General features: G+C 51.8%; 2 protein-coding genes across 8 annotated transcripts; one reads left to right on the top strand and one right to left on the bottom strand.

Annotated features, from left to right (window-relative positions):
- Positions 1-58: 58 nt before the first annotated feature.
- AMIGO1 (adhesion molecule with Ig like domain 1) lies at positions 59-5,604 on the top strand. Its single transcript, XM_002751181.6, has 2 exons — positions 59-370; positions 789-5,604. Exon 2 carries the CDS (start codon positions 876-878, stop codon positions 2,355-2,357), a length of 1,482 nt encoding a protein of 493 aa, XP_002751227.1. The 5' UTR covers positions 59-370; positions 789-875; the 3' UTR covers positions 2,358-5,604.
- Positions 5,605-9,026: 3,422 nt separating this feature from the next.
- Positions 9,027-15,664, bottom strand: CYB561D1 (cytochrome b561 family member D1). 7 transcript variants are annotated; one of them, XM_035252402.2, is made up of 4 exons: positions 14,751-14,944; positions 14,400-14,503; positions 13,886-13,923; positions 9,027-13,344 (listed from the first exon to the last, which is right to left on the bottom strand). In XM_035252402.2, the coding sequence occupies exons 1-4, from the start codon at positions 14,896-14,898 to the stop codon at positions 13,233-13,235; spliced, it is 402 nt and encodes a 133-aa protein (XP_035108293.1). In that variant the 5' UTR covers positions 14,899-14,944; the 3' UTR covers positions 9,027-13,232. The 7 variants fall into 7 exon arrangements, with proteins under 7 accessions (XP_035108293.1, XP_017830488.4, XP_035108288.3 ...); XM_017974999.4 differs by lacking the exon at positions 14,400-14,503 and having other exon boundaries at positions 9,027-13,420; positions 14,751-15,664; XM_035252397.3 differs by lacking the exon at positions 14,400-14,503 and having other exon boundaries at positions 14,884-15,664.
- Positions 15,665-15,949: the final 285 nt, after the last annotated feature.

Below are 15,949 nucleotides of genomic sequence, written 5' to 3'. Positions count from 1 at the left end.
CCGCCCCCGCCGCGCGCACGCGCCCCGAGGCTCCGGCGGCGGCGACGGGCGCGCGCGCAGTGCTCGCTGCCCCCACGCCGCTCACTCCGCTTGCATCGCGGCGCCTCTGGCTCCCCGCAACGCTCCACGCCAGGCCCGCGGACCTGGAGGCTGCGGCCGTGGTCGGTGGGCTCCGGCGGGCTCGGCGGTTGAGGCGGCGGCGCGGGTGAGCGGAGCCGGGCCCCGCAAGTCCCCGGGAGGCGACGGTGCCGGGCGCGGGCCCCTGCGTAAGGCGGGCGCAGTGACAGGCCGGCCGGTGAGGCGCCGCCGGGGGAGGCCGCAACGGAGCTCCCGGACCCGCCATGGGCTGAGACACGTCCTCGCCGAGCAGGTGCAGTGACCAGAGGTCCCGGGGGGAGCCCGTCCCTACAGGCCCCGGGGACCCTCAACCCCGACAGGATGCGTCCTACCCACCCCGGTGCCCTGTTGACCTTCCCCCAGCTCCACCCAAAAGGCCCGCCGACCCCATCTGCAAACCTGACCCGTGTCATTCCTGTGACTCTAAACGGCCCCTGCCACCTGTGCATACCTGCAGCCTGCACCCCTGCGACCTCAGCCCAGTAGGCCCTCGGGCCACCTCCTCTTCGGCTTGGTATTTACAGCCCACTGCCTGCACGGTGCCTGGGAACTACCCAGCATCTCTTTCCTAGCCCAAAGTGGGTGGAGGTAGGGGTGGGAGGGGAAGTGGGAGAGGGTGTCCTTCCCTCTGGAGTGCTTGGTGACCACAAACCCATCCTCTTTCTCTCAAGTGACCCTTCCGTACCCAACCAGAACATGCCCGGGTGACTTCCTCCCAGATCTTCCTTGTGGCCTTCCTCGCCCACTCCAGTGACACTATGCACCCCCACCGTGACCCGAGAGGCCTCTGGCTCCTGCTGCCGTCCTTGTCCCTGCTGCTTTTTGAGGCGGCCAGAGCTGGCCGAGCCGTGGTTAGCTGTCCTGCCGCCTGCTTATGCGCCAGCAACATCCTCAGCTGCTCCAAGCAGCAGCTGCCCAATGTGCCCCATTCCTTGCCCAGTTACACAGCACTTCTGGACCTCAGCCACAACAACCTGAGCCGCTTGCGGGCCGAGTGGACCCCCACGCGCCTCACCCAACTGCACTCCCTGCTGCTGAGCCACAACCACCTGAACTTCATCTCCTCTGAGGCCTTTTCCCCGGTACCCAACCTGCGCTACCTGGACCTCTCCTCGAACCAGCTGCGTACACTGGATGAGTTCCTGTTCAGTGACCTGCAAGTACTGGAGGTGCTGCTGCTCTATAATAACCACATCATGGCGGTGGACCGATGCGCCTTCGACGACATGGCCCAGCTGCAGAAACTCTACTTGAGCCAGAACCAGATCTCTCGCTTCCCTCTGGAACTGGTCAAGGAAGGAGCCAAGCTACCCAAACTAACGCTCCTGGATCTCTCCTCTAACAAGCTGAAGAACTTGCCACTGCCTGACCTGCAGAAGCTGCCAGCCTGGATCAAGAATGGGCTGTACCTACATAACAACCCCCTGAACTGCGACTGTGAGCTCTACCAGCTTTTTTCACACTGGCAGTATCGGCAGCTGAGCTCCGTGATGGACTTTCAGGAGGATCTGTACTGCATGAACTCCAAGAAGCTGCACAATGTCTTCAACCTGAGTTTTCTCAACTGTGGCGAGTACCAGGAGCGTGCCTGGGAGGCCCACCTTGGTGACAACTTGGTCATCAAGTGTGACACCAAGCATCAAGGGATGACCAAGGTGTGGGTGACACCAAGTAATGAACGGGTGCTAGATGAGGTGACCAATGGCACGGTGAGAGTGACTGAGGATGGCAGTCTTCATTTCAAGAAGGTGCAGGTCGAGGATGGTGGTGTGTATACCTGCTATGCCATGGGTGAGACTTTCAATGAGACACTGTCTGTGGAGTTGAAAGTGTACAATTTCACCTTGCACGGACACCATGACACCCTCAACACAGCCTATACCACCTTAGTGGGCTGTATCCTTAGTGTGGTCCTGGTCCTCATATACCTATACCTCACCCCTTGCCGCTGCTGGTGCCGGGGTGTAGAGAAGCCTTCCAGCCATCAAGGAGACAGCCTCAGCTCTTCCATGCTTAGTACCACACCCAATCATGATCCTATGGCTGGTGGGGACAAAGATGATGGTTTTGACCGGCGGGTGGCTTTCCTGGAACCTGCTGGACCTGGGCAGGGTCAAAACGGCAAACTCAAGCCAGGCAACACCCTGCCGGTGCCTGAGGCCACAGGCAAGGGCCAACGGAGGATGTCGGATCCAGAATCAGTCAGCTCGGTCTTCTCTGATACGCCCATTGTGGTGTGAGCAGGATGGGTTGGTGGGGAGATTCTGCCCCAGGAGAGGTAATGCACCCCTGAAGGATATGAGGGGATGGAAGAGAGGGCTGGCTGCCCAAGGGAATGGGTTCCTCCTGACCTCAAGGGAATTAGTCCCAGGTACAACAGAGAGCAAGACCCCAAATGGTGTGGCTACCACGATTTTCAAATGTGGATCTATTAATCCTCAGGCAAATGCTACACCCCTACCCAAAGCCCTGCCAATTCTCAGTGTGGTAGAGGAAAAGAAGCATGTCTGAGTTGGATGGGAATGAGGAAGGAGTGAGGGGAAGAGCAGATTCCCTAAACTTTCATGAGGTCATCCCTAGCTCCTTAAGAGAAAAACATTCGGAAAAAAAAATTTTTTTTTCTATCTCTACCCACCCACACCTGTGATGTTGTGTGTGCTGGGGGAGCTTCCACAGGAGCCACATTAGGGAAAAGCTGTAGTATCCTCTTTGGCTTAGGAAGTCAAACTTCACACCTGGGGAAGTTGGAAACCTTTGGAAAATGAGTCAGGAAAAGGCTGAGACCTCAATCGGTAGCACTTCCCCAGAGCTGTTGTAAGACTTTCCATTAAACCCTTCCTCTTTCCTGATGAGCCCTGGGTGGATGGATCTTTACAGGAGCCTGGCCTGCTGCCTGTTAGTTATGACAGCAATGTGGGATGTGGTATCTGTGCCTTGTCCTGGGACCAGTGGCACAGAGGGGTATAGCATGAACTGAAGGGTCCATGTCACAGCATAAGTGCCAGGACAAGACTTGTAGATGGGGGGTGAACTCCAGATAAGCTAATTCCCTGGTTGGTGAAACCCTTGGTTAGTATTTGATTCCCAGCATCTGTGTGTCAGGCCAGAGTGGGGCCTGCTGAAGGCAGAGCTTTTATGGACGCCTGCCACAGACGTGGTACATGGGCCCACTCACGCTATAAGGAAGAAGGTAAATCAGCCTCTATTATGTAGCATCCAGCTGGACCTACCTGATTCTCAGTGTATGCCATCTCTTCAGTCTCCTTATCAAGCTCAGGTGGGATTCTGAATTTTCCCTAATATGCTGCTGTGTAAAGGGAGGAGCCTAAGTCAAGTCTGGCCCCAGCTGGCTTAGAGTAGGCTTGGAGATAGAGAAAATCCAGTATATATCTCTGTGTAGACAAGGTTGCCTTGTTCCTCTCTCAGAGATATCTTCTCTGCTGCAAAGTCAAAGCTTGGGTTTTTGTCATTGGAAGGGTTGGAATTGGGTGGTCTCTACCCCAGAATGGCAATTTGGAGTGTGGCTTAGAGTTCCACACTCCAAATCCACAGATTCCAGGCAGTCCTGTAGCAGAGATAATCAGTAGCAGAGAACGTTCAGTTCCCTTCTGAAAGTTCAGAAGTTCTGCCACCCCATTCCTCCGTTGAGAGGTCTTTGCCGTTGTGGTTGTCCAGCCAGAGGAACTTAAGAATGAGCTCAACATTCCATTCCATCCAAGGCTGCAGCGTACTTTGGGTATGGAGATGACTGATCCCTTAACTTTTCCCTTTGACTATACTGCATGCCCCGGGAGTGGCTGCTCTGAGCTTTGGCAGAGGATGAGCAGGGTGAAGTTGAAAATGTTCTCTGATGTTGGTTTTTCTTAGTGTCTTTTCTCTCCCACATTTCCGGTTCATTGGAAGTTATCCAGATCTCTAGACTTCTGACCTGCTTTTGATGTTCTAAGAGGTGTCATTTATCTGTGGGTGAGGGGCTTTGAGGGCCGGACTATTAAACTTCCTATTAAGATTGGGGAAAGGGACTCAACATCTTCCCCTTGTCTGGTCCTGGGAACTCAAGACTGCTGTCCATCCTTTATTAGTAACCTAGTTTTGTTGAGAGAGAGGTGCAGCATTTCCCTCAAGTACCTGCATGCTCATAGGTATGCATGCTTATATAGGTATGCATGCACACCAGCACCTTGACTTCCACCAGGACAGTAAATCTGTAGTCCCCACTAATGCCGCTCTCAGACTGGTCTCCACCAATGTGCACAACTTCACGCACACAATTTTATTCCCCTTTAGGAGAGACAGTGACCATGCCAGGCTCTTCAAATACTCCTGTATTTTAATTTCTGAACTCCCTGAAGCTTCACCCACATCTCCATGGCACTGAATCACTTTTCTGCCCAGGCTGCAGTTAGAAGAACCATGGGTTGAAGACCTTGGGAGAAGGAGTGGTGAGGAGCTACCTGGTTCTTCAGACTCCTCAAAAACCTCCCTTAAAGACTATATATTTGAGCAATTAAGATAGAACTAGGTCATTGAAGGAAACTGGCAGGGGGCTAAGCAGCTGTGAGCGGCTCTGCCTGTTAACTACTCAGGAGAGAAAAGTTGTCTTGATTTATTCCAGAGACTCCTGAGAATTTTGTTAACTGGAACTATAGGAACCAGGACTCCCTCCTCAGACTCATCAGGAAATCTGGGAAAATATCATCTCCATGCTGCAGTTTCCCCACTTGGCACCATCTAAGGCTCTGAAGATCTTTAAAGCGAGCGTTAAATGAAGCAGGCCTTCTGGGGCATCCTGGTGGAGCTCCTGAGGACTAGGAGGGCCATTTTTTCATAATTCCTTCCCTGTTTAGGGAATGAGAAAAGGCCTTGCAGCTCTTAAGTCTCCCGACTATATCCACTAGTTTGGCCTTGAGTTTGAGACACCTGGTAGATGTACCTGGCTGCCCTACCAAGAGATGTAACTGATTCGCTTCTTCCCGTGGTTTCAGATGATAGAACCCAAAGGTAGCTTTTTAACTGGAGAATTGAGTAATCAGCATATGTACGTTTATTAGAACCCTGTATTGAAAACTGCCAGGTGTGGGTATAAGAAAAGGCCGAGAAATCACCACCTCCTCTCACCCTACCCTGCACCCATAAACCTGACATGTCTCCTAGGAAGCAGGTGTCCCTGGAGACAGAGTATGACAGGGCTCTACAATCTGTCTGTGTAATATTTGTGATCTTTATTTTTTTGTCTGGCTTTATGGAGCCCAAGTAAGGGGCCAAGAGAGGGTACACCTTAGCTGCGGAGAGCAAAGCAGACAGATCCAGTTTTCTGTGTGTCCTTACCTCTGTACTTCCTCGTAGCTCTGCTGACCAAGCAGGCCTCCCATGTCCAAGTCCCCATTCCTCCCACTTGTGTACACCTAGGGTGGCAAATCTTGGAGCCTCTGGGCTCTGAAAACTAGACAATGATCATTAAACCTGGCTTGAGTCTCTGTTCTGGCACAATCTGACTGGTTTATTTATATTTTCAGCCTGCGGGTGGGGTTCGCTGTACCTCAGAAGGGTGTGGCCTATCTAGGAAGAAAATCTTTAAGTGCTATTATAAGGACATGGGTGAAATACACATCTAGGCGTTAAGATGGACCAGGGGTCAGCAAACATCTTCTCTAAAGAGCCAGATAGTAAATATTTTAGGCTCTGCAGACCATATAGTCTCTGTAACAACCTCAACTGTGCTGCGATAGCCTGAGTGTAGCCACAGACAGGACAGAAACGAACGTCTGTGGCTCTGGTCCAAATCAGATTTGACTTATGGATATTGAAATTTGAACTTCATATAATTTTAACATGGCTTTTGAGTTTTTCCAACCATTAAAAAATATGTAAACTATTATTAGCTCACAGACCACATAAAACCAGGCAAGGGCTGGTTTGACCAAGAGGTCAAACTTATCAGTTTGCTGACCCCTGAGATAAGATTCTCAAAAGAAATGTCACTGAAGCTTTAGAGTTTAGAAATCCCATGACTTGGCGCTGAGGCTTGTAGATAATTAAGTCTTCCTGGATTCCTAGGGTGGAAGGTTGCCTCCCTGCAGAGTTCTCTTAAAAGTCTGGATCAAGCTTACTGACCATACCATGGAAAAAATGTTTGGATTGGGTCTTAGAAAATGGTAGGGAGCAGCTCACTTTCACAGAATTTTTTAAATTAGTATTTTCATGTTGTAAATAGTAGCCATCTTAGGCTAAAAGTATATTCATCTAATGGCCAGGGTAATCTTCCTTGACAGTCTAGTGTGTCCTAAGCATTACGTGGAATGGAAAAATGCAGTCTCTACTTTTTGGTGCAGACTCAGCCTACGAGAAATTGGACTGGATTCTAAACTGTAACCATGCAGATTCTTTGGCCACTCCCTTGGTGATTCCAGAAGGGGACTGTCATGGCAGATTCCAAAGGGGGAGAGGAAATGATATAAGGAAAAAAATTAAAAGAATCAATTTGAATACTTGAAGTCTTGACCGAAGGGCAGCCCTCCTCTATCTGGAAAGTTGTTTTTCAGCTGAGTAACAGCCAAAGTGATGAGGGGTGGAGCTACTGCACAACCAGACACATCAGACAAGCCTACCTTGGCAGTCAGTGAAATGACAGCTGTTGATGTCAGAGCACTCCCATACTCTGCATTTATACAGTTTTTTTAATCTGCAAAGCAGTTTTTGCTATGGCTGACAGGATGACGCTGATAAGCAGAGCAAGTCTGATGAAGACTAGTTGGAGTTCTCCTGTTTTGGCCTGTGTCCGGCCCAAAGAAGTCCATGGCTGCATCTCTTCCACACACATCTCCACCCACCCACTCACATCCCCACCATCTCCCCCATGCCACAAGAAGTTCCTTAGATTCTGGCCAAGGTGTGCAATTTTGTCTGCCACGCCTTGTAGCACTCCTGGCTCCTCTTAGGTAGCACTTGCAGGGAGGGAAGAGGCTAACATGACAGCTTTCCTTTAGAACAGATGAAAGAGTTCAGTGCATTGGCCAGCCTCGCCTCTCTCCCCTAGTCTCTCCTTCCCTTTCTGTATTTGCAGTTCTTGCACCACTTATCTTGTGTCTCCCAGGAAACCGGTGGGGAAGCTTCACTTTCCCCACCCACAGAGCAGAAAAGGCTCAGGCCCTGCAGTGGGATGGTTGGCTTTTCTGGTCCAGCCACAATAAGCCTGTGCTGGATGCTTCCTCTCCTGAGGCTTGAGAAAGGAAGGCTAAAGCAGCTGCCAGTCAAGCCCCTTCATCAAGCTTCTACACTCTCAGGTGGAAAATGCAAAATGGTGATGACACTTAGACCTGCCTTGAGGCCTCCAATCTAGTCAGCTTGTTTTCTCTCCCTGGTTGGAACCATGGCCTGAGAGAACTAACCTGCAGTGAGCCAGGACGTGGAGCCTTGCAGTGGGACTTCGGGATGCCCTTTGGCACTGGCATACATCAGGCAGGAGTCGTTGCCCCAAAGCGGGTGTGTGTGTGCATGTGTGCACATACAGGTTGGGGAGTACTGGAGCTGGATTGTACTTTGTTTCTTTCACCTCCCACTGCTTCCTCACTTGGTTGTAGTTTGCTTTTGGGGGTCCTGAGCAGAACTGAGCATCCTTAGAAAGTACCATGAGATAACTGGGACTTTGCTTTAAAGATAGGGAAGCTAGGGGGCCACTCATGTATACTCAATAAGACAGAGTTGGCTCCTCAGATACCACTGAGTAGCCTGAAGTCTTTCCTTAATCTGCTTCCAACAGAGGTTAAAAACTCATCTGGGAAATTCTAACAATAGGAGGTGGATTTAAAAACTCAGATTGTTATTCTGTTACACATCTGGTGACTAGCCAAGTCCCCTGAGTGGGTGGGTGAGGAGAAGGTTTCCTCGCTGGAGGTAATTTCTGCCTACATTAACCGTTAAGCCCAGCCCATGCTGCAGACAGGCTACCTCAAACCACCCTCCAGGGCAGTTCTGCCTTTCAGCTTGTCTTCTCTGTGCAGCGCTGGAGAGAGCTGCTGAGGCTCAGCACACAATGCCTGACTAGTGTGTCATTCCTGGATCCCAGGACAGAAAAAACAATTAAGATAAAAAACGAATATTCGAGCCTCTGCACTGCTGCTGTTCCTGCTTCTTTGCATCCACTCCAGGCAGACTGCTGGCTGCTCTCAGACAAATGGAATGGAAAGTATCCTTCCCCAATTTAAAATTTAAACAGAACTGCTTTCTCTGTGTGTGTGTGTATGTGTGTGTGTGTGTGTGTGTGTGTGTGTGTGTGTGTATGTGAATGCCAGTAAAGCACTTTGAGGAGGAGGGGACTGATCCGACTCCAAAAGCCTGAAATAGGAAAAGGGAAACCAGGCTGTGGACCCTGGAAGCCAGGGGTCACAGCTCTGCATCTCCAATGCTTGAGGCAGGTGTTGCTCATTCTGTTGCTCATCTCTGGCTTCGGGAAACCAGAGGGTCAGTGGTACTGCTGTTTGTTACAGTTGCTCCTCCCTTTCTAGCTTGTCTGCCCCACTTTTCCCTCAGAAGGGCAGAATTAGGAGAGATTTAGATAGACTTGTGACCTGCAGCTCCTGACAAAGACCAGCTCCAGAAAGTTCAGGCTTCATCTAGGGAGCAACTGTACTGACTCCAAGCTCTGCAGTCTGCCCTGTGATTTGAGAACACCAGGTAGGCAGCACTTAAGGCAAACGTCACTAGTCATGGCCTTGGTGACATTTCTGGCAGGAGTAAGAGCTGGCCTTGCATCTGGAAGAAAGAAATGTATCCATGTTTTCTTACAATGGTAAAAACAACTCTGAGACTTAGATCCCCTGTCATTATCCATAACTGTATTGTCTAAGAAGCATAAAGCCCAAAGCCTGGCTCAGTGAAAGAGAAAGACAAGAACATAATAATACCACCTGTTTACATGTGTTTAGTTTAATGCTTTGAACTTTCCAATTCCTATTAAGATTCATTCTCCCATCTAACCCTCACAACATCCCTGTGAGGTAGGTCAAGCAATAAGTGGTTTGCCCACGGCCACACCAGTGATAGGGACGGAGTAAATTCATACCGCAGGTTTCCCAGCCCCCAGGCCGATGCACCTTTCATTTCATGTTACACAGGATTTGTGCCAACCAGACACAGGAGCATCAGGAGCACTACCAGAAGCCTCCCTGCTCTCTAAGCTTGCAGAGGAGCCCCAGAAATGCTTGGGCTTGAGGAGTGCACCCTGGAGGCCAAGACAGGTAAACAGAAGGAAGGGCAGGAGTACTAGAAGTTGAGGCTCAACAGCCACCCCTGCCACCACCACAGTCAGTGAGCCTACCCTGTGTTCCCTACATATCTTGACCTTTGTCAGGTGCAAGTCTTATTTTTGCAAGTTTACTGAGAGGACTCTCTGCCCACTCCCAGAAGACAGACATTGCAAGGTGTGGCTAGCAGCAAGATTTCCTGACTTCCTTCCCACAGTGCCTCCCCATTCTGTTATACTCTGCAACCCAGGAAGAGGGCTAAGGTCAGGGCTGGCTGACTCGGCCTGCAAGTGCTTAGAGATCTGAAGCTGAAAGGCCCCAGCACCATTCAGCTAATGATTATCATTAACTCTGAACAGGCCTTGGCACAGCAGCCAGCTGGCTCAGGGAGAATGCCTGAATCTCCCACAGTGAGATTTTAAAAACAAGACCTGGCCAGGCGCAGTGGCTCACGCCTGTAATCCCAGCACTTTGGGAGGCCGAGGTGGGCAGATCACGAGGTCAAGAGATCAAGACCATCCTGTACAACATGGAGAAACCCCGTCTCTACTAAAAATACAAATATATGGTGGGCAGGTGCCTGTAGTCCCAGCTACTCAGGAGGCTGAGGCAGGAGAATTGTTTGAACCTGAAAGGCAAAGGTTGCAGTGAGCCGAGATCATGCCACTGCACTCCAGCCTAGGGACAGAGTGAGACTCCATCTCAAAAAAAAAAAAAAAAAAAAAAGGTCTATAGCATCCATGCACGGGGGTGGAAGAAGGTGGGACAATGAGAAAGAAAGGATGGGCCAGTGAGTGGGGAAGGGCAGTCTGCCTTGTGAAAGGGTCGGGGAAGAGGAGGCCCAGCCTGGCAAGTACTAACAGCCTACCACTTAAGAGCGAAGAAGGTGAGGATGGAGGACTTCCCCAACACAGAGCTCCTCTCATTCCATACCACTCCAGCCGTGATGGGGGTCAGAGGAGGGGTAGTTACAGGAAAGATGGGGGTTTGGGAGGGGTAGCTGAACCCAGAAAGGTAATCTCATTTCTGTTCAGATTTGGATACAGAAGCCATCTATATTTCTAATGTCCTCAAGGTTGAATCTGAATATAATCAAACTTGGAATATAATCAAATGGAATCAGGACTTAGCTTGATAGGAAAATTTGTGCAAATGACACACAAATTTTTAAAATCTAAGCACCCTGCCCTGGCTTTTTTTTTTTTTTTTTTTTTAAGGCAAAACAGGCTGACCACTAGCAGCTTTCCCTAGCCAGGGAGCAAGGACAAAAGGGCAACCACGTGCTTCTCCTCCAAGGCGTTTGCTTCCTTGCGGAGGAACCAAGCGAATACCCCAAACATAAGGAGAAAAGGGGAGGTGCGTGGAACAGAGGATGGAGGAGGAGGGAACATACAAGCAGGAGGTCATGAAGCTGGGAGCCACTGAGATCCCAGCTGGAGGAAGAGTGCCCTGGCACTGAGTTCTAATGGCTGTCCAGCTGCTGCCCCAGGATGTGAGGACAGGTGGTGATGGAGAAATGGAAACGGGGGAGGGAAGTCACTCCACAATCCGGCCTGGCAGGATGAAGGGCTCCTCCTGGTGACCTGTTCCTATACTGCAGTCAGACCAGGCTAAGCAGGAGACCACCTGTGCCCTCCTCTCTGCTCTGTGCCCCTGCCCTCCAGGCCCGCTGGTCAGAAAGGCGACAGCTGGGGCCCCTTCCTCCTGCAGAATATAAATGACTCCCCCTTCCTCCCAGGGCTGGGAATAGACATCAGATGGCACAGCCCACGCAAACTGCCGGCTGTCAGCATGCCTGCCCGCCCGCCCATCAGCCCCCGCACCACCTGGGAGGAGGCAGCACCTCAGGCAGGCTCAGGCTTTACGGCATTGCCTGCTTGCTCTCAGAGCAAGCTGGTGAACTTTGCCTGGCCCTCCTACCCTGCTGCAGGTAGCGTGAGCCCCTCAGCATTGGCTGTGATGTGGGAAGAGGAGATGCAGTCCCTGGATCAAAATCACCACAGGTGAGATTCTCCATGCAGCCCCAGTAACTGTTTCTTCCGAGTTCACACCACACTGGATAGTTTGAAAGCAGGGAGGACAATGAAAGAGACAGGAACAATCACCCCTCTGCACAGCAGGGGCCTCCTTTAGATGCTTGTCCTGGAAGATGCAGTCTCCCCCAGGAGGGGCATAATGAGGTACACAGAGAGGACACTTCTGCCCTTGCTGTCTCCATTCTTGTACTATTGAATCACACCAACCTCCTTTCTTCTGAGCTACACGGAGAGGAGGACCTGAATCTTCAGAAGACCCGGGTCATCCACAACATTAACATCTAAGAACACCTGCCCTGCTCCCAGGAACTGGAGCTCCAGCGCCTACACCCCAGGCTTCCCAGCGTTCCCTGTGAGCTATGTGTACCTGCCTCAGCAGCACTTTCCTGGTCCAGTCCTCGCCACCGAGGGCAGTCTGGGGAACTACTTTCAGCTGCAACAAGGAGGGGGGTTCTCTGTGGGGAAGAGAGGCCAGCCCTCATTTGCCAGCTGGCACCAAACCCAGTCCCCTCTTGGACCAAAGAGCTGGCAAGAGATGACAACTGAGGAAAGCTTAGATAACAAAAAAGGCAAGAGGGGGAACCAGAGAAACTTTGTTTTCTTTGGCTCAGAAAGCCCAGATCCTGAGGTGGGCTGAAGGAAGATGCCAGTGCCCTCCTGCTCCTCCTAAAGCCTTAAAGTGACTTTAATGCCTTCACTGTCTTAGAGTCCAGAAGACCCTCATCTGAGTCCCTTCTCTCCACAGTGTCTGACCCCCCTATGCCCTGGTACAGGGACCAAATCAGCACAAATTTCTGAAGGGCCTCAAGGGCAGAGCTGTCCCTCCAGGGGAGAAACAGGAGAGTGAAGAACTACCCCAAGTCTGCTAAGTGGTCCACATGGTTCCCAGCTGGGAGGGTGTTCTGAGACATGGACCTGACAGATGTTGAATATTAAGATGGAAGGGACTTAGAGACTGCTTAGAAACATTTCACAGATGAAGAAACGGAGGTCTTAAGGTATGGGATGTACCTAAGGTTGTACATCAGAGCCTGAGAGTGCCACATCCCATAAACAAGACCCATGGGCTCTCTCCACTACATCACACTCCTTTCTTAAAAGTAAGCCAAATTTCCATGGAGGCCATTCATAACTTACAATTTTTCATCAGGCACACAAGCAAGAAATGACCACCAGCACATCACTAGCACCACCCAAAACTGACTCTCATCAAGTAGAGGCTTCAGGATCAGGCTCTCCATCACCTTCCACTTGTACCCAGTACGTTTCCCCATTTTGACCCACTGAATTATTCCTCAGCAATAGCAACTTTGGTTTCTGCAGTCCCTGGACCAGCCAAGAAATGCAAAAACCTGACCACTTCTGAAACAGATCCCTTGTAGACCACCAAAGGAACCATGAAGTCCAAGGCAAATGTCCCACCTAGATTCAGAGTTTGCAGGAACTCACATTTCCATTTTCTTCCTTGGTAAGTAGGATCTGGAGATCTGGTGCATGATCACAAGGGCTGGATACACAGGCAGTGCCAGGCACAGGTACCACACTGCACCTTTGACCTGGGCCTGGAACCAGACTGAGTACATGCCCAGAAGCACCGTTACTGTAGCCATCAGGTAGACCACCAGTCCACATGTCAGATGGTAGAGCTTGAGGCGAGCCACCCTCGAGACTCTGGCTGCCCGAGGACAGAGGAGGTAGAGCCCACACAGTGCCTGGCCACCAATGGCCAGCAGTGTCAGGGCTCCTACCCAGCTGTGCCAGGACACCAGATGAGGCAATTCACTGCGGGTCCTGCTGGAGATGATGAAGCCCAGGCCCAGAGCTGCACAGAGGATGGCTAGGGTCTGCCCTGCCCAGTGGAGCCGGATCCGAGCTTTTCGGGAGCAGAAAAAGAACGGGGAGTGTTCAGGTGAGAAGAGTAGGATGGCTTCGGCCATGCAGAGGCAGAACTGTGAACATAGGAGAGAGCAGTAAGCTTCATGTCTGGTTTGGAGGCCTGAGAAAAAGGAGGTCCTCTCATACACCCTAACGAAGAGGAAAGAGGATAGGGTTTAAATAAGTTCCACCAGGATTACCAGTCTCGCAGCTCAACATTTCTGGTAACAAAGTCTCCTCGTTCAGGTTGACATCTCCCCACCCCAACCTCTACAATGACTCCCATTTCTTGACCAGTGGAACAGCAAATGTTAAACTTCCTCCTGAAATTTGGGGACAAGTAGGGAGATGATTGGATAACACCTCACCCCACTTCTCCTTCAGACCCCAATGGAGAAAGAAGTTTCCATGCCCTGCACCCTTTTCAACCACCTGACATTTGCCTATGGCCCAGCCCTCTGCTTTCCAAATCCCATAGGCTGCAGGGAAAGATGAGCCCTAGATGTTTCCTCCACCCGTCTTAGCCTTAGAAAGGCTGAGCTTTCTGAAGGCTGGGTGCTTCCCTGGGGTGAGGTGGGACATACCCAAACAAATCAGATAGAAGCCCAAACTCACCGCCAAGGCCATAAATACAGGGTGCCAGGAGAAAAGACCTAAGAATCAAAGAGAAGAGGCTGAGAGCTCCATACCATTGTTCCAGCCCCTGTAGCTAGGTGGATCCCAAAGAATCCAGCCACAGGAGAAGAGTAGCATCACCAACCCTAATCGGGAATAGGAACTAAGGACAAAGTGGAGCAGCTAAGGGCCCCCAAGGTAAGCAACCAATAGGGCCTCCCTATACACACAGTTTGGTCTGGGTTCCCCGTTCAGCACCTCTCAGCTGGCAGCTCAGCCCTAGAATAGAGGATAGACCTCTGCCTTTTTTTGAGACGGAGTCGCACAGGCTGGAGTGCAGTGGTGTGATCTTGGCTCACTGCAACCTTCACCTCCCGGGTTGAAGCGATTCGCCTGCCTCAGCCTCCACAGTAGCTGGGACTACAGGTGTGCGCCATCACACCCGGCTAATTTTTGTATTCTTAGTAGAGACCGGATTTCACCATGTTGGCCAGGCTGGTCTCGAACTCCTGACCTCAAGTGATCCACCCGAGTCTGCCTCCCAAAGTGCTGGGATTTCAGGCGTGACCCACCAAGCCCGGCCTCCTTCACTTCTATCCTCCAACAGGGGACCTGTTTCTGAGGAAGTAGTTCGGTCTGTTCAATTGTCTGCCCTTCCCCCACAGCACCCAAAGCCCCATTCTTCCAGGACCCCTGGGGCCCCGCCCCCGCCCACCAGGCCCTCAAAACCCCTCCACTGTCTCTGTCTCCCATTTACAGCTGGGGTCCCTCCTCCAAGTCTCTCGGCGCTCCCAAGCGCTGCCCCTCCAGCATCTCCGCTCCGCCCCCTTCCGCAGCCCCGCCCCGCCCCGCCCCGCACACTCACTGGTTCCTGGCCGGGACAGCGCTGTCAGAAAGATGGTGAAGCCCAAAGCTACCAGGTGCGCCAAGATCCCACTGCCTCGCCGCAGCCAGCGGGTCAGTCTCGGCTCCCCAGCTGGAGCGGGAACCAGACCTACCTCCAGGGGCTGCATGGCCGTGCCCAGCAGGCCCGCACACTCCAGCTGCCCGAGCACGTCTTCCGGGTTTGCGATCGCGGAGGCGGAGGCGGCTGCCGGAGAGGCTCCACCCCGGGGACGCCTCCGGCAGTGCGGCGGTGTGGACCACAGCGCCCTCTGGGGGCTGGGGGGGAAGCGCGAGTACTCCGGAGAGGCCCGCTCCCGCGAGAGCCGGGAGGCAGAAGGGGACCGGACAGCTCCCGGACCACTTCATTTGTATCTGTGTGTCTGTGTACAAGGGCCTAAATCCCAAGCAGCCTGTGGAAATTACATTTGTGGCAAACGATTTCAGTGAAACCCCAAATCAGACACTTAGTATGCTGAACCAAGAGTGTGAAACCAGTGTTTGGGGCCGATTTCTAGTAGTACTGGATTTCCCTTGCTGTGCACTGTCTCCTGTCGCCTCCTTTTGTTTTGTTCAGGGAACAAGCTTCCTCTCTGCCTAAAAGCAAGGCAAATAGGAAAGGACAGGGCTAAAATATACTGCCTTGAACCTGGCTGACCAAAGGAGAGAGATGCAAGTCTCATCTCCTATCTGCACAGTTGTCCCCAGCGAGATAAATGGAATAACTAGGGCACTCCCAGTCCTGCCGCCTCCTCAGCAGCTGCTCAGCCCTGAGGAGCCAGGTGATCCTGAGGGAGCAGGGCCTCCCACACCACCAGTTCTGCAAGTGATGATGCCTTTTCCCTTCCTGCCTCCAAAAAAGGTGTGGTTCAGCCCAAGAAGGCCTCCCTGGGAAAGGTTCTACCCCTTCCTTAAAGGCAAACCCACAGGCCGGGAAGAAAGGCTGTCCAATAGAAAGCAGGAACTTCCAACAGCAATGACCCGCCCAGCTCAAGCTCCCTAAGTGGTTGAGAAAATGAGGCTGCTGGTAAGAGGTCGGAAAAGTAGGAACAGCTGAAGAAAAACAGGCAATAATTCAGGAAGGGACGGACGCCTAGGGTTGCTGGAGGACCACAACCAATTCCACAAGCCAATTCCCAGACCCTAAGGGCAAGGATCCTAGAGAAGAGCCAGAGGTGCAGC

This window comes from Callithrix jacchus, chromosome 7 (genome assembly GCF_049354715.1).
Source record: "Callithrix jacchus isolate 240 chromosome 7, calJac240_pri, whole genome shotgun sequence".
In the NCBI taxonomy this organism is placed as follows: domain Eukaryota; kingdom Metazoa; phylum Chordata; class Mammalia; order Primates; family Cebidae; genus Callithrix; species Callithrix jacchus.
Note: the sequence above shows the minus strand (reverse complement) of the source record. Positions and strands in the feature narration are given on the sequence as shown.